At 33.2% G+C, this 21,544-nt stretch overlaps 1 protein-coding gene across 4 annotated transcripts; it reads right to left on the reverse strand.

Moving 5' to 3' along the window:
• Positions 1 to 1,865: 1,865 nt before the first annotated feature.
• LOC132723318 (nuclear pore glycoprotein p62-like) lies at positions 1,866 to 21,514 on the reverse strand. Of its 4 annotated transcripts, none has more exons than XM_060708000.1 (14): positions 21,426 to 21,514; positions 16,846 to 16,980; positions 16,169 to 16,279; positions 15,102 to 15,224; positions 14,616 to 14,732; positions 12,864 to 12,986; positions 10,486 to 10,596; positions 9,833 to 9,913; positions 9,168 to 9,369; positions 8,540 to 8,702; positions 5,977 to 6,161; positions 5,038 to 5,149; positions 4,125 to 4,191; positions 1,866 to 3,551 (listed from the first exon to the last, which is right to left on the reverse strand). In XM_060708000.1, exons 2-14 carry the CDS (start codon positions 16,928 to 16,930, stop codon positions 3,460 to 3,462), a joined length of 1,572 nt encoding a protein of 523 aa, XP_060563983.1. In that variant the 5' UTR covers positions 16,931 to 16,980; positions 21,426 to 21,514; the 3' UTR covers positions 1,866 to 3,459. The 4 variants fall into 4 exon arrangements, with proteins under 4 accessions (XP_060563983.1, XP_060563981.1, XP_060563982.1 ...); XM_060707998.1 differs by having other exon boundaries at positions 15,078 to 15,224; XM_060707999.1 differs by having other exon boundaries at positions 15,102 to 15,227.
• Positions 21,515 to 21,544: the final 30 nt, after the last annotated feature.

Consider the following 21,544-nt stretch of genomic DNA (forward strand, 5'->3'; position numbering starts at 1 on the left):
GAACGGCCACCTGGTCACAACTCCAGTATAGATTTTGACTATATTATAGTCGTTTGTGAATTTAAAAATTCCTGTTAAGTTTTGTGTTGAAAATCACGTCTCCAATGTTACTTAGTGTATTCACTTGAACCTTTACATATATCTTTAGTCACTTTCCAAGGTCTACAAGTCTCTCATAAACTTTTATTGGATTATTGCCATTTTTATATGCCCGAAAGAATTTCGGGCATAATTGTTCTACCCCTTGGCGTATTATTGGCGCAATATTCAAACTTCATAGGATGATTGTCCATATTGGGTAGAAGACCACTTTTGATTTTGGAGTCACAAGGTCAAAGTTCAAGGTCACTATTATCTTAAAACTGAAAACAGTTTACAGAGCATAACTTAAGTTCCATTTGGCCCACAATATTTAAACTTCATAGAATGGTTGTCCATATGAGGGTAGAAGATCCCTATTGATTTTGGTGTCACAAGTTCAGTATTTATCCTTACAACTGAAAACAATTTCCGCTCAATAACTTAAGTATTAATCAACCTACAGCTGTAAAATTTTATAGGATGAACAGCCATGTCCAATTCATGACCACTATTGATTTTAGGGCCATAAGGTCAAACGTCAGGGTCACAATGATCTTTACACTGAAAATTGTGGTTTCTGGAGCATAACTTCAGTTCCATTTGGCCCACACTGTGTTCAAACTTCATAGGATGATTGTCAATATGGACTAGAAGACCCCTAGTAATTTTTTAGTCACAAGGTCACTATTACCTTAAATCTGAAAACCGTTTTTGCTCAATAACTAAGTACACGTAATAATCAACCTACAGCTGTAAAATTTTATAGGATGAACAGCCATGTCCAATACATGACCCCTATTGATTTTAGGATCAAAGGTCAGGGTCAGAATGACCTTTACACTGAAAATTGTGGTTTCTGGAGCGTAACTTCGGTTTCATTTGGCTTACAGTGTTCAAACTTCATAGGATGATTGCCTATATTTAATAAAAGATCTATATTGGGGTCACAAGGTCAATATCAAATGACCTTAATATTGTTAATGATTTTTTACAACTGTCAAACTTCATAGGATGATCACTTATATCGAGGACATTAATTATATGCCCTGAAAAATTTGCTTATAATATGTTATACCCCTGGCGTCTTTCCGTCCATCTGTCGTAGCAGTTTTACTTACAAGATAACAACTTGATGGTGGTGCTTTGGAAACAGCAACTGTATATATATGAATGTTCTTCAGCTATAAAGGGAGGTTTGCTTTTTGAAGGAGGTAATACATTATTTAATTCCCATGTCTTACAAATGCTCATCCTTACTAAAAACAACACTTTCGGGCATATAATGCTCTGCCTAGTGGTGCTCTAGTTATATTAAAGTGACATCATGTCCATCTCAGAGTAAATGGCTAGTTTTCAGGTAAAATTCAAAATAACTTTACAGTTAACTATGTCATCCTTGTTTTCATAATAAACGTCCCCTTAATAGTAATAACCACTGTGACCAGCATAATTTTCTATCAAAAATCGGTAATATTCAATCTATAAAGCAGTGGGGCAGTCTTTTTATCAGACTGTTGTTATAATAATTTCATCCAAAATATTTGTCATTATCAATCATTGTTCAATCGCCATTGTAACAGTCAATCTTTTGAAATATACAACTACTTTGTCTCAACTCATCAGTGATGAAATGAGCATGTCACTTTAATAGATTATTTAAAAATTAAATTTCTTAAGTACGGTAGATTTTTATGGTATTCACTGACATGACATTGTATTCTTCAAACACAGACCAAGCATCAACTATTAAATATGTAAATAAGCAGGTTACAATAAAAACCAAATTGTGTGTTTCGATTTTATTTATTTATAAAACATAGCATGACAATGTCCACAGAACACATATTTAACTTCAATAGTCATAAGATCAGTTAAAGTGATATAACAATGTCAAACTTTTTTTTGACCGATGCCTAGTAATTATTGCAAAAATGCTTCTATTTAGGCTAAGAAAGCATTAAGATATCCAGTTTGTGAAAAGTTTACATTTCTGGGATGCGTTTTATGTCAGTATCTATAGAATTTCACCATATACCATTTTTTTTATCACATGCTATTCATATCAAAGGCCAAATCATTCAAAAATTTTAAAAAAGTTTTAACTGTTCATTTTCAAAATAACATTGCTCACTGACTACATTCTTGATGATGTTAGGACAAATTTTATACAAACCCTTAACCGGCTGAAATTGAGTAATGGTTTTGATTTGATTTGAATATGGAAAAGTCCATTCAATACTTAAAGGATTTCAATATCAAAATACAAAAAATTCAAGAGCTGTCAGGACAGTATAGTGCTTGAAAGTTAAACAAGTCTGGATAATGTTCTTTTTTATTCAAGTTTATTAAGTTCAAAAAGGGCCATAATTCTATCAAAACCAAGTAAGAGTTATGGGCCTTGGATAATGACCTTCTAGTATGCTCTCAGAAAAGTGTGTGAGGTCTTCAGTAGTTTTAGAGTACAGAACCTAACCCAAAGTGTGACACTGACACTAATGCCTTGGTATGTACAATAGTTCTCTCTATTCACCAAATAATCAAGCCAAAAATTGAGTTACCAACACTGACAGTATAAAACCTGGTCAGTCTGCAACGATATGCAGGTTGGTCTGGCTTTATACTGGTGGCAAAGGCTTATCACTTTCAGTTCCAGCAGTTTAAGGGTTGAACATATACATTCAAAATTTATCTCATGAATTTCAATTAATACATACAATAATAAAGCTTCTTAAATTTTCAAGGAGAGAAAATAAAAGAATCTTGTAATCAGTAATCTTTCATTGTGATTTGATGAATCATTTGTCTTAACTATCTTTCTTACCATTTAGAGTTATTTGAAAGAATTAATCCCCATTAAAGAGATTATACATTTTTCAAATCACATTGATTTAAATATAGCCATTTTAGAAATTTACATTTTTTTCCAAAGGATGAGCTTAAGCCTTGTGAATGTCAAGGTAGGAAAACTTTTAAACTTTATTCAACCCCTACTGCAAACTTTGTATATTTTACCTCAAGACAAGTGCATTTTTCAGTCTTACATCTCTCACGGGAATTCATATAACCTTCAACCAGAGACACATAGTTACATAATAATTTTACTGTTTCGGGAATAATTCTAATATCCAATGAAATGTTCAAACTTTCATAAACCACAACTTTTAACATATGATTGAATTTAAAAAATGATGATAACAGTGTCACATTATACTATCTATTTTATCAACAATAAACCAGTCTTAAAGCAAGATGTTTGTTATATTTTGTCTTATCTGATGAAACCAGAGTGTTTTCAGACTAAAAAAGTTATTAACCAGTCTGATGTGTTATTTATAAACCAGTCCAGTTACACAAATTTAGTTAAACCAGTCTGCATTATCAGTCATACACCAGTCTAAAGTTTCTTTCTTGGTCTTTCCTCTGACTTTCCATCTGCTTACTGATATCTTCCACTCTTCTGTTCAATAATGCTGGGGAAAAAAAGAAATAATTAATAAAACAAACTGGAATTAACATCTTTTTTAATTACATTTTCTCAACCTGCCACAATATTTATTCATAAACTTGAATAGAAATGGCCAGCTATGAGTAACATATTGACATTAATATAATGAGAAAATGACTTGTATTCTACTGTTTTGTTTTACTAAAAACATACTAGGATAAATAGTGACAGTTTGCACTTGTTACAATTTTAACAACATAACCTGTGTTGCCATTATTAAAAGGACTCCACTGAGGTTTAAAATACTTGTATACCATTTGATGTTGGTCCATCTTAAAAACTTATGTGCATTTGCTTAATAATCGTAAGTATGGTGCAAAACAAACAACAAACAGTTTTAAACTAAACTCTGACTGAGAATTGCGCAAAACTCGATTCTGAGTTTCATTTTGAGTATATTCCTTTAACATCTTTTGCATATTTTTTATATTGATTTATTTAAATTTTTAGGTTTTGTTCGGCTTCTGTACTTCAGTGGTGTTCCTTTTACAGATGAGACATTTTGAGAACATATGCTGGAAGTCATAATTTAATTTACCTGAATTGGTATCTATCCATTGTAAGGAATCCATATGAGCATTAAGAATCTTTGTAATCTGTAAGATCTGAAATTATAAAATATATATGATAATTTTACCTGCTTTAAAACCTTATAATTCTAAGACAACAATATATTGCTTTTAAAAAATAAGAAGAAAAGTTCTTTGCGCGTAACTTCCTATTATTATTTTTTTAATCGGGTTTAGATCACACCAACACAGTATTGGTAAAAAACAATGGCAACTTTCCAGCTTTACTGGAGGAGACAGACCTCAGATGCCCTTCAAAGCATTATTTCAGGGACGAACAGGCACCCGAGTACAATCACTGACATTGTGTAAACTTTCATATCAACAAACAATTTAACACACATTATTTTAAGTATAAGTGAACATTTTAAAAGGAACATTAGCTTTGTTAAAAGCAACCTAGACCTATTTACTACATTAAAGAAATTGTTATTATGGTTCACGATAAAGATGGATTTGATGCCCCATTCAACCGAACAGGACAATCAGTTGGAATTAACAACTTTTCAGTCTGCAGTAAACATTTTTTCTGTTTTGAAGTTTATTTGCTCTTCACGGCTAGCAGATTGTGTAACAACCTTTGCCACAACTGTTTCTAATTTGAAAACTTAAATATCTATATACCAATGAAAAGCAGCAAACTTGAACTAGCTTTTTGACTTCCCAAATTAGCAATACAAGTGATAAATCTTCCCAAAAATCGAAAGACTAATGCCTCTTCCCAATTCAGTGATGGTAATCTTGTCAGTTGTCAGACTGCATGTAAGTATAGATAGGTCAATTTTTATAGTCGTTGCACTGACTTGTCTTTTTCACAATAAGTGCTTAATAGATATACAATCATAAGGTAAGGGCTATACAATATGTTATGATTATACTTACAGGGTCATTATTATCCTGGGAGCTACTGGATGTGTTTAGATGATCAATAATCTCCTTCAAGTCTCGTACCATTCTCTTCAGCTGTGCATCAATATTGTCCGCTAATTGATATCTATGTAGAAGGAAAAAAAAGAACAAATGTAATTAAAATACTGATTATAATTCGTTTTCGGTGGGTAATATGACACACAAAACAGTTATGGTCATATTAGGTTTTCTCCGTGAAGCTCAAAGTGCCCCTGAACATGTATCATTTTAAGAACACATTTGTATAGAACCAACAACCGTATGAAAGTCATCTAAATATAACAATGGGTTAACAATGGGTTACCTGCAGATGTTGTAGCAGGGGCTCCTATAAATATGACAAATTTCAACATCAGTTGCAGGATTCAATCCTACATAAATCTGTCCGTGAACTTCAACATAAGGCCAATGAGGCCCTTCAAATTATTGTACATTTTGTATTTTTAATATCTCATTTAGGTAGTCAATAAATTAACAATTGACCAACGTTTTCTCGTTCTATATAGAAAGTGATAAGGCGAGAGGATTTTGTTGTTCCTCGTCACAATAATATTTTAATATCTAGTCTTCATCAGATAAACTGAGCTGAAAAAAAGCTTGTACCTTATTTGAACCACCTTAAATTATGATACCTGAAATTAACCAGTATTGGTGCCATACATCAAAACATGATTGGGACCTCACTAGGACTCAAATCAGTTGAATGTACAATCTTTGGGTTCAGAAGCAGACACCCTATGCACTAGTCCATCTCTCTTTTTTTACAAAATTATGAAGAATGTACAAAGTGTTCCCTTTAAGGATATTACTGACCTGTTTTCACATGCTAGAACTATATTAATCCATCAAAAACTTAAAATTTTTAACATTGTATTTCATAGAAATCTGGATAAATATCTGTAAATAACTAACGTGTTTTCTCGTTCCAGATCAGCATGGGGTTGTAAGCTTATACTTGGTAACTGTTCTAATGACTTCTCTAGTGGACACAATAGGTCTTCTAACTCTTTCTGCTGGGTTTTAATATAGTCCAATTCTTGTTCTAACTTGTTCTGGTCTACTTTCACCCTCTCCATATCCCCATTTAACTGAGTGATCTAAATTATCAGAAAAATAAATTTTTACCATATAAGTTTTAACACATTTATTTTTAGCTAGATTGTAATGAAAACTGAAAGCTTACTTAAACCATTCTCAAGTCTGCTTCCTTGAATTAACCATTACTACTGTCATATGAGGTAACATGGTTGTGACCCCTGTAAAGGTATTGGGCCTACAATTACTTGGTTGAGTGACAGATACCTTAACCAGTAGACCATCACTTTTCATAATTATGAGCATGTACATGCTTTCAAAGACAAAAATGTTTCTAAGAAAACTGCATCCCAAACATGAAATCAGAGAAGTTGAAAGAAACGATTAATTATAATTTTACGCTTGGTTTTCACGCAGATTTGAACACATTATTTTGGTCATATCTCAGCTTTCCAAGATAACTAACCAGTAATCATCAAATTTCCCTGCAAATGAATTACTACTAACCCTTAATGAACAAGCAATTATCATAGTATTGCAAGCAATCCATAAGTCCCCTACCGGTTAGAACCCCAGCAACATTCTGAAGGGCCATTGGCCATTCACTTATGTTTCTATTTTAAGTAAATTTGTTGGAAAAGTTCTTTAAAAGTGATCACAGGAAACAGTTTTTATGTACAGACAGACAGACGGACTGAAGGACACTCTAAAGTTATTTTTTAAACATCCCTGTTATCAAAATATAACATTGAAATAAAGATGCAAGATGTCATACATGATGTGAGTGTAACAAAGAACAATTAGTAATGAAGGTATGAATAATTCATGTTTTTTTTTAATTTGAAGTAAATAAAAGTTAAAAGAACAAATAAGAAAAATTAAAAGTTTAAGGAGGAGATAATTCTGGAAATATGGATGCTAGATTTATAAACCTTGTTATATTATTATGATGTGGAAGTTTGAAGAAAATCCTATCATGATTGAAGAAGTTGGAGTAAAATTACCAATTTCTCGAAAAAAAAGTCTAAGTTCAAAAGAGGCATAATTCTGGAAATAGTCTTGCTAGAGTATTGAACTTTCTCACAAATGTTGAGTGATAATAAGAAACATATATATGAAGTTTGAAGTAGATACATTCAGAAAAAAAGAAGTAATTAAAAAAAACAATATTTTTTTCATGAAAATTTTAAGTTCAAGGGAGGTAATTCTGATACATTTTGTGCTAGAGTTGTAAACCTTGTCACATATGATGTGGTTGATGACTAGCAACTTATATTTAAAGTTTGAAGAAAATACCTTAAGAAATAAAGAACCTATAGTGAAAAAACTTAAAAACTAGAATCAGAAATCTTGAAATTCTTTCTATTTGTTGCCATAGCAACCAGAATTTTCAGCATAAGAAAAAAAGAAAAAGACGTGCATAATCTCCATACTGCCATCTATCAAGTTTCATAAAAATATTTTCAGTACTTTTTGCATTATCGCGGGATCCAGGTTATGTGTAAAATTTGCCATATTTTCAGTCTATTTGTTGCCATAGAGGGAAAATCAATGACCCCCCGGGGCGGGGCCAATTTTGACCCCAGGGCTTTTATTTGAACAAACTTGGTAGACACCCATTAGAACATGTTTCATGCTAAATATCTTAGCTCTAGCTCTTTGGGTTCTTTAAAAGAAGATTTATTAAGTTTTTACTATATGCATATAGGGAAAATCAATGACCCCCCGGGGCGGGGCCAATTTTGACCCCAGGGCTTTTATTTGAACAAACTTGGTAGACACTTACTAGAAGATGTTTCATGCCAAATATCTAAGCTCTAGCTCTTATGGTTTTTTTAAAAGAAGATATTTAAAGTTTTTTCTTTCGGTTGCCATGGCAACCAGAGTTCTGCATGGAATTTAATTCTTTGAACAATTTTTAAAGGTGACCACCAAAGGAACATTCCTGTGAAGTTTGGATGAAATTGGCTTAGTGGTTTATGAGGAGATGTCATTTAAAGTAAAAGTTTACAGACGGACGACGGACGGACGACGGACGGACGACGGACGAAAAGCGATCACAAAAGCTCACCCTGTCACTTTGTGACAGGTGAGCTAAAAATAGCTTTTTTGTTTTTGTTCTTTATTTAACTACGGAATGAAGCTCATAAATATCAAATGTTTGCTCGGACAGACAGACGGACGGACGGACAGAGGGTAAACCTAAAGTCCCCTCCGGTAAACCGGTAGGGGACTAATTAAAAGGAAAATGGCCATTTGACACAATGTCTGAGATCAATAGTCATTAAGACATACCTTCTCGTCTGAGGATTGATCAAGAAACCACTGGATTACATATCTTGGGCTTTGTCTTTGAGCTAATTGGGCGGACTCCTGAACTTATAGGAACATGGAAGTCATTATTGCAGCAAGCAAGCATTTTACAATATTTAAGTCTTACCTTTTCCCCATTATCTACTAAAAGTCTGTCCCAGGCATTAACCTGGGTAGCTTGCTGTAGGAACAGTCTTTCCTGCTCATCTAATTCTGTCATCCATTTATTTATCTGATCTTCTAGCTGTCGATAGTTCATCTGTAAACTAGGAACAGCTGGCTTTGCAGTACTGCAAATGAAGAAATAACAATTGTACTTAGTTACAAATGCGATGGACTGTTTTTACTTGCAGTTGTGGGAACAATGTCAATATCTATTTTTTACTAGGGGTATCACACATTGACATGACACAAAAAAAGTTATGAAATTATGCTCAAGCTTAACTTACTTTGCAACACTAAGTTGACTGTGGCAAAAATTTACAAAAACAGTATCAATCTGTATAGACTCAAACCAACAATTCCTGGGTTGCGAGGCAGACAAGATATACTTCATCTATCAATAGCTTGTATAAATAATGCTAATTTTTACATTTTATAATTCATTTATTAAGCAAACCCAGCATACAAGATGTTTTTGTTGCTTTTTTGTTACAAATTAGAAAAGAAAAAAATTATTCTCATCAGCTAATAAATAAATGGATTATCTTGATGGTGCACATATATACACTGTTTGTAATATAAAGATAGTATACCCAGCTGTGGCACCAAGTCCAAACCCTCCAGCTGTCGAAGTTGTTGATGTGCCAAGACCGAACCCTGAGGTTGCTGAAGTTGTTGTAGCAGTCGCTCCAAACCCGAACCCTCCAGCAGAAGCTGTTGTAGTTGCAGATGCTGGGACACCAAGCTTTAAACCTGCACCTCCTAGTGTTAGTCCCCCACCACCTAAAGTGAGACCTATTTAGAAAAGATAATGGAATGACAACTTTCAAAAATTGAAAAACTTGAGAAGATTATGCATTATACGTCTTTGATAGTAAGAGTTGAAAAGGGATTTTTTTACTTTACTTAAAACTTAACTGAAATACCACACTATTCCAATATCTACCATAAAACACATTAAACATTTGTAAAAGATTTCCTAAGCAGAGGATAAGACTTTGCAAAGAAAACAACAAAATAAAACCCAACTATCAGTTTCAATTATTATCAGCTTTTTTACAAGGCACCCTATCATGGGACTAAACATTGGTCCAATGGTCAAAGATAATTTCATCCTCACCTGTGACATAAAAACAATACCAGTCATAAATATTTAATGAAAAAAAAAATATCAATGTAAGAGTATGGCTATCTAAAATACAAAGTTGCCAAATGTCCAGTTTTATATAACAAAACTGGTACATGACTGTATACATACCACTCGATGTTGTTGCTGTGGTGGCCTGTGTGCCAACTTTTAATCCAAACCCTGATGTTGTTGTTGTAGCTTGAACACTACCTAAAATATTCATTTTTATGGAAAATGCTTACTTGACTTAGTAACAATTACTTACAGAATTTTAGTTAAAGTAGTTAAATGTGTAACAAGTGTACAAATATTTTGTACCAGTACCTTCAATTTTTTTTATTTTTAGAAATTATGGACTTATTTAACTACATGAAAATCACAGCTGATGGGTTAGGACAAATTGCATTAAAATTATTATGGTCATATTTAGTGCCTTTTCTATGGACTATAATTCAAGGGACAGGACATGAAGTGGTTCAAGCGAGAAAATTGTTTGCAAACTTGACAAAATGGCTACAGTCATGAATATTTACAACACTCGCAGGTATTCTCTTTAGGTCAGTGGGTTTGTATGTTATTTTGGAAAAAAAATATGACTATTCCTTAAGGTAATGTTTATGTCACACTCTGTTTTAGGTTTAAGCTTCCTAGCTTCTAATTTGAAATGCATAATTAAGATCAAATTATCTATCAGAATTATTTTTTTTTAGAAATCTTAGAAATTAATCTTTGAATTTCAAAAACACCTGTCCTAGAATTGAATGCATGCCATTGTGACTTACCAAGAGTGAAACCAGATGCTGGGGCACTAGAAGTAGCAGATGTGGCAGCTTGTGTAGTACCAAGTAACCCTGTTAACAATGGGTTACCTGCAGATGTTGTAGCAGGGGCTCCTATAAAACCATAAATATATATAAGGCACTAAAGCAATTAACAAACATCTCACCTATATAAAAATGATCTAGATATAAGACATTTGTCTTGCTTGGTAATTAACCCTATTGTAAGTAAGGCATGAGTTCAGTAAACTTGGCAAAAACTATTATAACATTAGAATTAAATTGTTTTTTGTTGTTGTTTTTTTTTTGGCAACTAAGATTTTAAACAATATTACACCCCTCTCTCCATAATATATGTTTGCCCACTACATTAGGGTATTTGGAAAAATGAAACAAGAACATATTCCAATGGTTAATGTCTTTTCAAGGCTTATCAACAGTTTGGCAGGTGTATGCAATAAACAACAACTCATATAATTTTTGGCCGCTTATTACAACTGACTACCTGTGTGTTACTGCAATTTGTCTCTAAGTACTGTAAACCACGTATTAGGGCTAATAACTTTTAATTTTTGGGGTACATTTCAAGTCTATTCTATTTCAAACAAGAGGGCCATGATGGCCCTGAGGTCGCTCACCTGTATATAGCCCTATAGCCCACCCCCCCCCGGGCCAATTTTTACCCAAGGGCTTTTATTTGTTTATTTGAACAGACTTGGTAGACACCCATAAGAAGATGTTTCATGCTAAACATCTAAGTTCTAGCTCATTGAGTTTTTTAAAAGAAGATTTTTTAAGTTTTTACTATACACATTTAGTTAAAAACAATGACACCCCTGGGGCAGGGCCAGTTTTCACCCCCGGACTTTTATTTGAACAAACTTTGTAGATATTTACTTAAAAATGTTTCATGCTTAATATCTAAACTCTAGCTATTTGGGTTTTTTCAAAGAAGATTTTTAAGTTTTTGCTATACATATATAAGGAAAATCAATGACCCCCGGGGCTGGCCAGTTTTGACCCCAGGGCTTTTATTTGAACATACTTGGTAGACACCCATTAGAACATGTTTCATGCTAAATATCTTAGCTCTAGCTCTTTGGGTTCTTTAAAAGTAGATTTTTTAAGTTTTTACTATATGCATATAGGGAAAATCAATGACCCCCTGGGGCGGGCCAATTTTGACCCCAGGGCTTTTATTTGAACAAACTTGGTAGACATTCATTAGAAGATGTTTCATGCTTAATATATAAGCTCTAGCTCTTACGGTTCTTTAAAAGAAGATTTTTTAAGTTTTTACTATATGCATATAGGGAAAATCAATGACCCCCTGGGGCGGGCCAATTTTGACTCCAGGGCTTTTATTTGAACAAACTTGGTAGACACTCACTAGAAGATGTTTCATGCTAAATATCTTAGCTCTAGCTCTTTGGGTTCTGTAAAAGAAGATTTTTTAAGTTTTTACTATATGCATATAGGGAAAATCTATGACCCCCTGGGGCAGGGCCAATTTTGACCCCAGGGCTTTTATTTGAACAAACTTGGTAGACATTCACTAGAAGATGTTTCATGCCAAATATCTAAGCTCTAGCTGTTACAGTTCTTTAAAAGAAGATTTTTTAAGTTTTTACTATATGCATATAGGGAAAATCAATGACCCCCCGGGGCGGGGCCAATTTTGACCCCAGGGCTTTTATTTGAACAAACTTAGTAGACACTCACTAGAAGATGTTTCAGGCCAAATATCTTAGCTCTAGCTCTTTGAGTTCTTTAAAAGAAGATTTTTTAAGTTTTTACTATATGCATATAGGGAAAATCTATGACCCCCTGGGGCGGGGCCAATTTTGACCCCAGGGCTTTTATTTGAACAAACTTGGTAGACACTCATCAGAAGATGTTTCATGCAAAATATCTAAGCTCTAGCTCTTAGGGTTGTTTAAAAGAAGATATTTAAAGATTTTTCTTTCGGTTGCCATGGCAACCAGAGTTCTGCATGGAATTAAATTCTTTGAACAATTTTTAAAGGTGACCACCAAAGGAACATTCCTGTGAAGTTTGGATGAAATTGGCTCAGCGGTTTATGAGGAGATGTCAATTAAAGCAAAAGTTTACGGACGGATGGACGACGGACGGCCGGACGACGGACGAAAAGCGATCACAAAAGCTCACCCTGTCACAAAGTGACAGGTGAGCTAAAAAGAAATCTTCCTAGTAATGGGGTAATCAATTTGGTGTGGGTAAGCAAGTACTGAAATCATTACTCATTGCCCTCCCTAAAATAAAACAATTATGAAAACTGTGTATTGAATTACTTCCATCAGAAGAGTAGCACAAGTATCAAATACACTTTTTTCCTTTTTTACATTCTTTAATAAACATACCTAACAGTCCTCCACTAGCTGTGGTTGTTCCAGCACCACCCAGACTTAATCCCCCACTTGATGCTAGTGTTGGTGTGCTCCCAACACCACCAAAATTAAATCCACCAACTGCTGCTGTTGAAGCTGAAATTTTAAAGTTGTGTGTAAATTATCATCATATGGTCATGCACACGTTAACTGTAACCACCTCTCAATGCAGTAATTTTGTTGTGGTACCAAACAGGGCCCTTTAAATTGTCCAAATCACAGTTCCAGGGCAGCGTTTTACTATTATTGCTTAAGTTTTTCCGTAAGAATTATTGTAACTTTAAGCTTACGTTTAAACTTACGTAAATCGGAAGTGTGTTTCACAAAATGTTCGTAAGTTTTTTCTTAGACTTACGTTAGAATAGTGCGTAACTCTTCAAAGAAGGTTTTCAGAATAAGTCAAGCGTTTTGGTAATATTCAATGACCGCAAGACATTTTGAAACAAGGCTAAACTGGTATTTCGTAACTTCATATACGGACACTCGGGAATGTTGCTGAGCAATTCGTATTTTTAAGTGCATAATGTGCCAACGGCCATCAATCACACAGGAGTTTCTCTCGATTTTAAATAAAGTATTTGAAGAGCATTAAGGAGAACCACATATGATCCATCACTGAAGATATTTAAAGGGTTTTTGGTTTGTTTCGAGAAGTAAAAGAACTAATGTTCGCAAGTGAAAATCTGGATTTTTTATTCTCAATTTTATATGAAATGTTTAGCTTATAACGTAACCCACATTTTTAAATTTTTATTAATTTATCTATTTATTTATTATGTTATGTTATTTATTTTTATTGTTTTTATTCATTTTATGCCTATCCATTAAAGAAAACCCCTTGATTTTTAACGATTTTACACCATGCGAAAAACATGCGTAAAAAAAGATGACACAAAAATGCCTCATGCAAACAAAAGCTATTTAGGTTTGTAGTCATAATTGCAGTGTAACTATAAGTATTTTAGTGAAGTAATGATGCTTAAATATTTGTCATAAAAACAACTGCAACAGATAATTTTATGTTCATTTGCAAATCATACAATTTAATGCACACATAAAGTTCATCATCATTTTAGATACTCTCCTATCCCGTCTTCACTTAGTTGATACAGTAGTATTGAACAAATGAAATGCTTGGACCATATCCTTATAAATCAATTATACTGATAAGTCATAATTTATTAAAACAATTGGATAGGTCTTACAGCCATATACCTTTAGAATTATTAAGAGAATCAACAATTTGATAATGAAACCTTTAAAGTTTTCATTCATTAGCAATAGGAAAAGAAATCTTCTATTGTAAGAATTTTTTTCTAAAGAATGTCAAAAACGTGAGATCCCCAGTTTCAGAGCACAAAAGTTTACAACAATTCAATACAAATTTATGTTAAAAAAAATTCACTTATGTCATAACGAGGCCAATGTCATCTTATCTTTATGTTAAGTGTTATGTCACACCAAAATACCTTTCCAGTTTTTATTATCAATCAGTAAAACAATCACCTTTGACTTTGAAGTCTAAGATGCATAGCTTCCTCACATAAAATTATCCCAAATCGCATGTGGGACTTAAACCCTTTTTATACCTTCAGATGAATAATTTTTGAAATCTGTAAAAGTGAAATTCTGACAATTTTATCAAATTTTATTTTACAAAGTGTTTGGGACATACACTAAGAGCACAATATAATTGATCAATGATGTTGATAAAGTTCATGATACCTGTGGGAGCTGTTGTTTTTGCCAAACTAAATGCTTGAGCAGCTGCCGTGGATGCAGGGGTTCCACCAGGGGTTACACCAGGAGTTCCACCAAAGTTGAATCCTCCAGTACTTGTACCTGATATAGAGATTATTCTCATATAATATATAAGTAATTATACTTCTATAATGTATCAAATATAGCTGCAAAAATAACCTAATATTGAGTATGTAGGAAAAGCATTTATTTTATCCGCTTATATCAATTTGAATTACTATTGGTCACAAATTTTATAATTTCAGACCTTCCAATTTCTAGTCAACAAGTTCAATAATAAACACATGTATACATAAACATTACATAATTTCAGTAGGGAAACGGATATACACACATATAACAGGTGTCCCATGCAAAGTATTGTATAATTCAACTTACATTTTCAGCTACTAATAAATCAAATTTAAAAAGATAGGCTCAACTTACGAAGATTGACACCTAAAGACTCACTGGCTGGCTGTTGTCCGAGACTAAAACCGGTTCCTGTGCTAGTTGCGGCACCTGCTGGCATGGAAGCAGGAGTAGCTGTTGCTCCAAAACTAAAACTTCCACCAGTTGATCCTGGTGCTCCCCCTGCTGTAAAATAACCATCATTATACATGTATATGTCAAATAGAGTAAAAGAAAAACATAGTTCATATATTACTTTATGCTGTTCACATAAATACTAAATTCATGATCTGAGAACAAAAGTTGAAAACAGTGAACTAACGAATAGTGTTCCTGTTTTGTATAAGAAAGATCAAGCAATACCAGTTTGTTTTTTTTTTTAATTATTAAAACAACCTGTGGCTTTCTGAAGGGGAAAATATAGCGTATAAAATCAGAAAAGGGGAAAATCAAATTCCAACAACTGAAAAATTAAATGAAATTTACCAACACATTTTATAAAATTTTCATTTTCAATTCAATTTAACATGCATGGTACATAGCAGAGGCTATTTATAGAGACTTTCTGTCTTCTAGCTGATACAAGTCAGCAGCTGTCGTGAAGAATGTGCACAGGGCATTTAAGGGGAATATTATAAGCATTTTTAGGGGAAAATATACCTATTTTGGGCAAGGGGAAACAGCCTTTATTCGGCGGTAAAATACATGGAAAAAAGCACTGAATACAGAATACTCCAATCAATGGATAGAAATTTTTATAATGTCATAATGATGCCATATAACTAAGAATCATTTTACTCCAGTAAAACTTTTTTCTTTTGAATAATTGCATCATTATTAAAGTTTCAAATTTGCACACAAAAAAAGGAATATGATTTTGTAATATAAGAACTTTGTTAGTTTTAGAGAATATAAATCATTTGAGGCCATTAAAATTTAAAATGGCAAAATACCTTATACAGTACAGGTTCAATTAAATAGCATAACACCTCCATAAATTTATCATTTCTTACAATTTTCTCTTTCAAATATAAAAAGAAAATTGATGATTTTCAAATATAAAAATCTAAACTAGATGAAAAGAGGTAAGTAAGAAGGTGTACATTTTGTACATATTATAAACAGACCTAAAGCAAATCCTCCACTAGGAGTTGCTGTGGTGGTACTCGCACCTGCTGCTCCTGGTGTTCCAAATGAGAATCCTCCCCCACCACCTGCAGGTGTAGAACCAAACAAGCCTACAATAGAGAATTGTTCTAAGGTAATATATGCATGTCCATCTCTAGCTTATAACAGAAATTGAGCAAGTATTGCCACAGGTCTCCACAACTTCCAAAATTCATATGAACAAAAGCAACTGTTTGTCTGTCTTCAACTTTGTCAACACACTCACTCCCAAAGTACACTCATTGATAGATACAGCCTATTTCAATTTGGTGGGAAGCGTTGGCCTAGTGGTTAAGGTGTCTGCCAAACAACCCAGAGATCATGGGTTCAAGCCCTACTCGGGTCACGACCATGTTTCTGGAAGCTTAATCAAAAGTGAATAATATAAGTTGCAAGAACTTGTTTCGCAATCGAGCTTAAATAAATATGTTTAAACCAAACAAACAAGCCTATTTCAGCAGTTAATGGATAGAACACCTTTACTGTACAGGTGATATCTAGTAGGTCACTGCTATAACCATATTTTTGTAGCTTTAATAGGCAGTAATATAAACTAAAAAAAATCACTGCCTAAGACTTTAGAAACTTTTCCCTCAAAATGAAAAACAAATATTAAATTTGATGATATATTAGTTACCTGTGGAGCCAGTGGTAGTTGTTGGGGTACCAAAACTAAAGCCTCCACCGCTTCCACCGCTTCCACCTCCTGCACCTCCAAACATATCGCTTCTTTTTTCTTTTCCTGCCTAAATCTTATCACAATGAAAATGCTCTGAAATCATAATAATTATTTGACCTTATATCAAAAGTAACTATATTTGATCTTACATCAAAAATAACTATATAAAGCAGTGTTTTTTTTCACCAAAATATTCGGCGAAATTCGGCCCCATTCCCCCCTCAAAATAATATGTTTTTTTCCCCTCTCAAAGCCGAAATTCCCCCATATGGCAGCCAAAATTTGCCTGCAATGAATACCATTTTTTTGCATATAACTACCGAAAAATGTTTTATTTTAAGCCTGTAAGACTTACTGTTAAGCAAAGTTGTTTACAAATTGTTCCTGGGTATGTAAGGGGAGCTATTCCTGGCGTCCCAACAAGTTTAACGTGCGACGCTTTAAATAATTCTTCGCTTTTACAAAAAGCGACGTATTTTAAACTTGTGTTGCAAGAGTTGCTCCCCTTTTCTACTCCCTGGAAAGAAAACCATGTCAAACAAAAGTAAATCTTACAGTGGTAAGTGGTGTATTAAAATATGCATTGGATTCGTTTTTGTTTCTCCTCCTTTGTGAAGAAATAAAATTCCCCCTCCTATTGCATTTTTCCCCCTCCAAACGGTACCGACCCCCTTCCCCCAAAAGTGAAAAAAAACACTGTAAAGACAGAATACTGCCGTCAGACTCAGCTGACATATAAAACCACCCAGGATTCAAATCCAACAACTTTAGTTAAGACCATCTATACCTAATTTGAAATATAAACTCTTGGAATCATTTTTACAATTTTCATTCTCAGCATGTTTATAGTGAACATAATACCCCTGTCCCATATTTCTGTGTTACGTGTAATTCCAAATTATTCAGTATTATATAAAAATTCTCAAGGGACTCCTAGACTGGAATTTAACTTTCACTTTCTTATTGTATGTTCTGACAATATACATTACAACTGAGAAAACTTATATTTAAAGGCCCATTATACCCACCCCCATAAATGCTACCAATTTTATTTCTCAAACACTTAATTTTTGGTATCTTGTTACAGTTTTCAAAGTATTATACTCATTTGCCATATACATGGACTATCTTTTGCAACTATGGCTCTGTTGGCAATGGGTAGAATTATATGGAAGTCAAAACACTATTTTTTTTTACATTTTGCTACCTTTTAATTTATGACACATTATTGCACATTCAGCACTACTTTCTGCAATTGATAAACATCTAACATGCTCTAATTCCATTAATTCAAACTATGCAAGACTGAGATAAAATAAAACAAAACTGCAAGGATGCAGCTGCCCATTGAAGATATATGTACAGGGATTTTTTTTGGCTTATTTTATAGCCAATATTCAATCATATTCAAATTGAAAATAGTATATTTATTTTTCCAATCCACATGAAAAAATTCCCAATTGAAGTTACAAAATAAAAATACTGAAAAACACATTCTACAATCTTTGAAAATAGGGGCTTCTTCACTGTTATGGTGCTAAAAATGTTTGAAGACCCCATTCTTGACGATGATTCTTTGCATTCATCTAATCACTTCAAAATTTAAGTCATGCATTTTTCCCAATTTTTAACAAAACATCGCTGAAATTCCCAATTCCATGATGGGTATGGGTCATGTTCCCAAAATCCTGGAAAAAAACACTGATGTACCTAAACTGGGACTGGCTAGTAAGGACATGGGTAGACCATTCCACAGACAAATACTTCTGGGAGTGATGCTGTGTCCTTGAGTATAACTCAGAAGGTTGTGTTGGATTTATTTTTGTAGATATTAAAAGGGTAACAGAGCTGATGTTGTGCCTCTGCTCAAAAGTTTGCAAGTTAAAATCTTTTAACATCTTAAAATACACTTAGTACTGGTGTAATTGTAGTCATGTATAATGTACATATCTGGCAGCTGTCTGACCTTTCAACTTGTTCTAATTTGTAAACAAAATATTTTTGCCTAGGATGCCAAACTATGGAAGAATATAATGCCAAACTGTGGAACAGTATTTTAACTAGGGCCATACATAAATTTTATTGGCAGTGTCTTTGACCAAATAACAAAATGACACTTTTAAAATGAAAAATAAAAAATGAACACTTTTTTTAAAACTGACTTCACAGCCTATCTTCACATTAAACACATTAAAATCCTTAGAAACAAAGATGGTTCTCATATGAGGTTCTTTACAGAACTATTTTTTTACATTTATTTAAACTTTCTTTTTAATAATGGTTATTTTTATCTATAAATGGTAGATTCTTCAACTAATAATAATGTTAGGGCTGAGGCGAGTATCGGAGTACTCGGATAATCACGAATCAAAGTGAAAATCGAGTTTGAATATTCGTAAGCCCAGAGATCGTGGATCGCGATCTTATTTGTTTATATACATTCACTGTTTCTCACACACTAAAAGTCGAGAAAAAAACGATTTGAGTATAATTATGGGAAGTTTACCTAAATACAATTTGCAGGTTAAAGACCATGTACCATGATGCCGAGCTAGGAAGTTATTGGTTTCAAAAAACAAAACAAAAATACTCATCCAAAGAATAAAAACATAAACCTGGTTGCATATATGTTTACTGGTTTCCTGACAGTTAGTTTCCGGACACAGATCGCACTTTGTAACAAATAAAATAAAAATCAGTCTACGGAGGGGTATAAAACTTTGACAGGACAAAGTTAGGTACCTGTCCAGCATTGCCATGTATTTAATGTTGCACTTTCATTTTACTTTTTAATTTGAATATAGGCCTTAAATGTAAGACCTTTTTTCACTTTTATTCAAAAATTCATAGCAGTTTTCCGGACCGTTTCTATTTTCAATATAATTCAGTACCATAAAGCAATATTAATATGGTTTTATCAGACAAACAGAGCTTCCCAGCCTTATCCGTTTCGTCTGCAAAAATATTTTCCAAAGTATTGATTTACTTAGTTATAACGCATGGATATTCAAACTAGAATTCCCCAGGTGTTGCTTTTTTTTGAAAGTCGCAAGTTCTCTTATGTAACTTTAAATAACAGGCAAAACTTCAAAACATATAAATCGTTGTACTCTTTTAAATGCTGTTTAGCATAAAAACAAATGTCCCTCTGATTGATGAAGTAATGTGGATAACTTACTGGTAAAAATAGACTGTACTGGACGAAAATGTTATACTGCCGGAAAACTGCTAGGGGACGGAAACTGCTAGGAAACCAGTAATGTTTAGTATTGTTTTTTTTTAAATAAACATATTTTTAGAACTAATGTACATGTTTTTATGGTTGTCTTGATAACAAAAGATTTGTGGTTCGATTTGTGAATCGTAAGTGCTGAATCGTGGATTGGATCGGATCGTCATTTATCGGACGATCCACACCCCTAAATAATGTCATCCAAAAAAATTTCAGTATTATCTAATGATGAGCCAAATAAGGCTTTTGCTTCTCTTAGTTCATGCCTTCATGGCACTTAATGCTCTGAAACAAGAAAGAAAAACAAACAATGACCTTATGATACAAAAAAATATTCATAAGCTGTAACATAAAAGGTCTTTTCTGCCATGTAACACAAGGCAACAACAACATATTCAATCAAAATCAGATTTAATGGGTCAGATGTAGACCACAGGTCAACCATTTTGAAAACAGTATGTCATCACTTAAATTGTGGTAATGGGCGTTAAACTATAGTTTTTTCAAGACTCAGTTAAAATTAACAATTGTTATATTGCTCAATTCTAAATATTAAACTTTTTTTTACTTTGTAACTCAAAATTATATTTTTCAACAAACAATAACATTTAAAAAATAGTTGAGTAAAATGTTGTTTTGTTCTACGAAAAAAATCTATGAATTTAGCACAAAAACTGTGTTGGTTAGGTGTATGACTAAAATATGACAATTCTGGCCAATTTTAACACTGGTCACATGTATGGAAATATGCCATAATCATGGAATAACTTCAAATTCAATTACTGGATGTTGAGTAATCTACGAGTGAGACTAAAAAAAGGATTGAAGCACCATACTAAGTTATTCATACCATATTCAGGTAAAAACCGGACAAGGCCCTTGAATTATAAAATGCTAAAATCTTGCCTTTTTTAAGTTTTTATACAACAGAAGGAACTTTGAACAGTTGAAAGGTTAACCGTTTAGTTCATCTTTTCACACCGATTTATGTATGATAATGAATGAAAAATGTAATAATCGTCGAAAGAAACGATATTTGTCTATTTTGTCATCATGAATAGAGTAACTGCTCAAGTCCTGTAATGAGTTAGATCTGTAAATTATCTATCCTGGATAGTATCCATATATAAAAATTATCTGTAAAATGGGCAAATGGTGAACTGCCACTGGTGAAAACGAAAATTGTACGAAAATAATATATCAAGGATCCTTTTTATTTAAACCACTCATCTAAACAGAAAAACTCTCAGCATAGAAGTATATATTGGTATACACATGTCATAATCTGTCTGAAGTAACTGTGTACCTTTCAACAGCTCGGAAATTCCATTTATTTTTTTTTTTTGCGCGAGTTTTTTTTTATGGTTATCTCCCTTTAATATCCGAAGCTAAGACCGTCTTTCTTATCTTTTTATCAATGTACGA

This window comes from Ruditapes philippinarum, unplaced genomic scaffold, assembly GCF_026571515.1.
Source record: "Ruditapes philippinarum isolate M1 unplaced genomic scaffold, ASM2657151v2 ctg4246_1_1_1_1, whole genome shotgun sequence".
Taxonomy (NCBI): domain Eukaryota; kingdom Metazoa; phylum Mollusca; class Bivalvia; order Venerida; family Veneridae; genus Ruditapes; species Ruditapes philippinarum.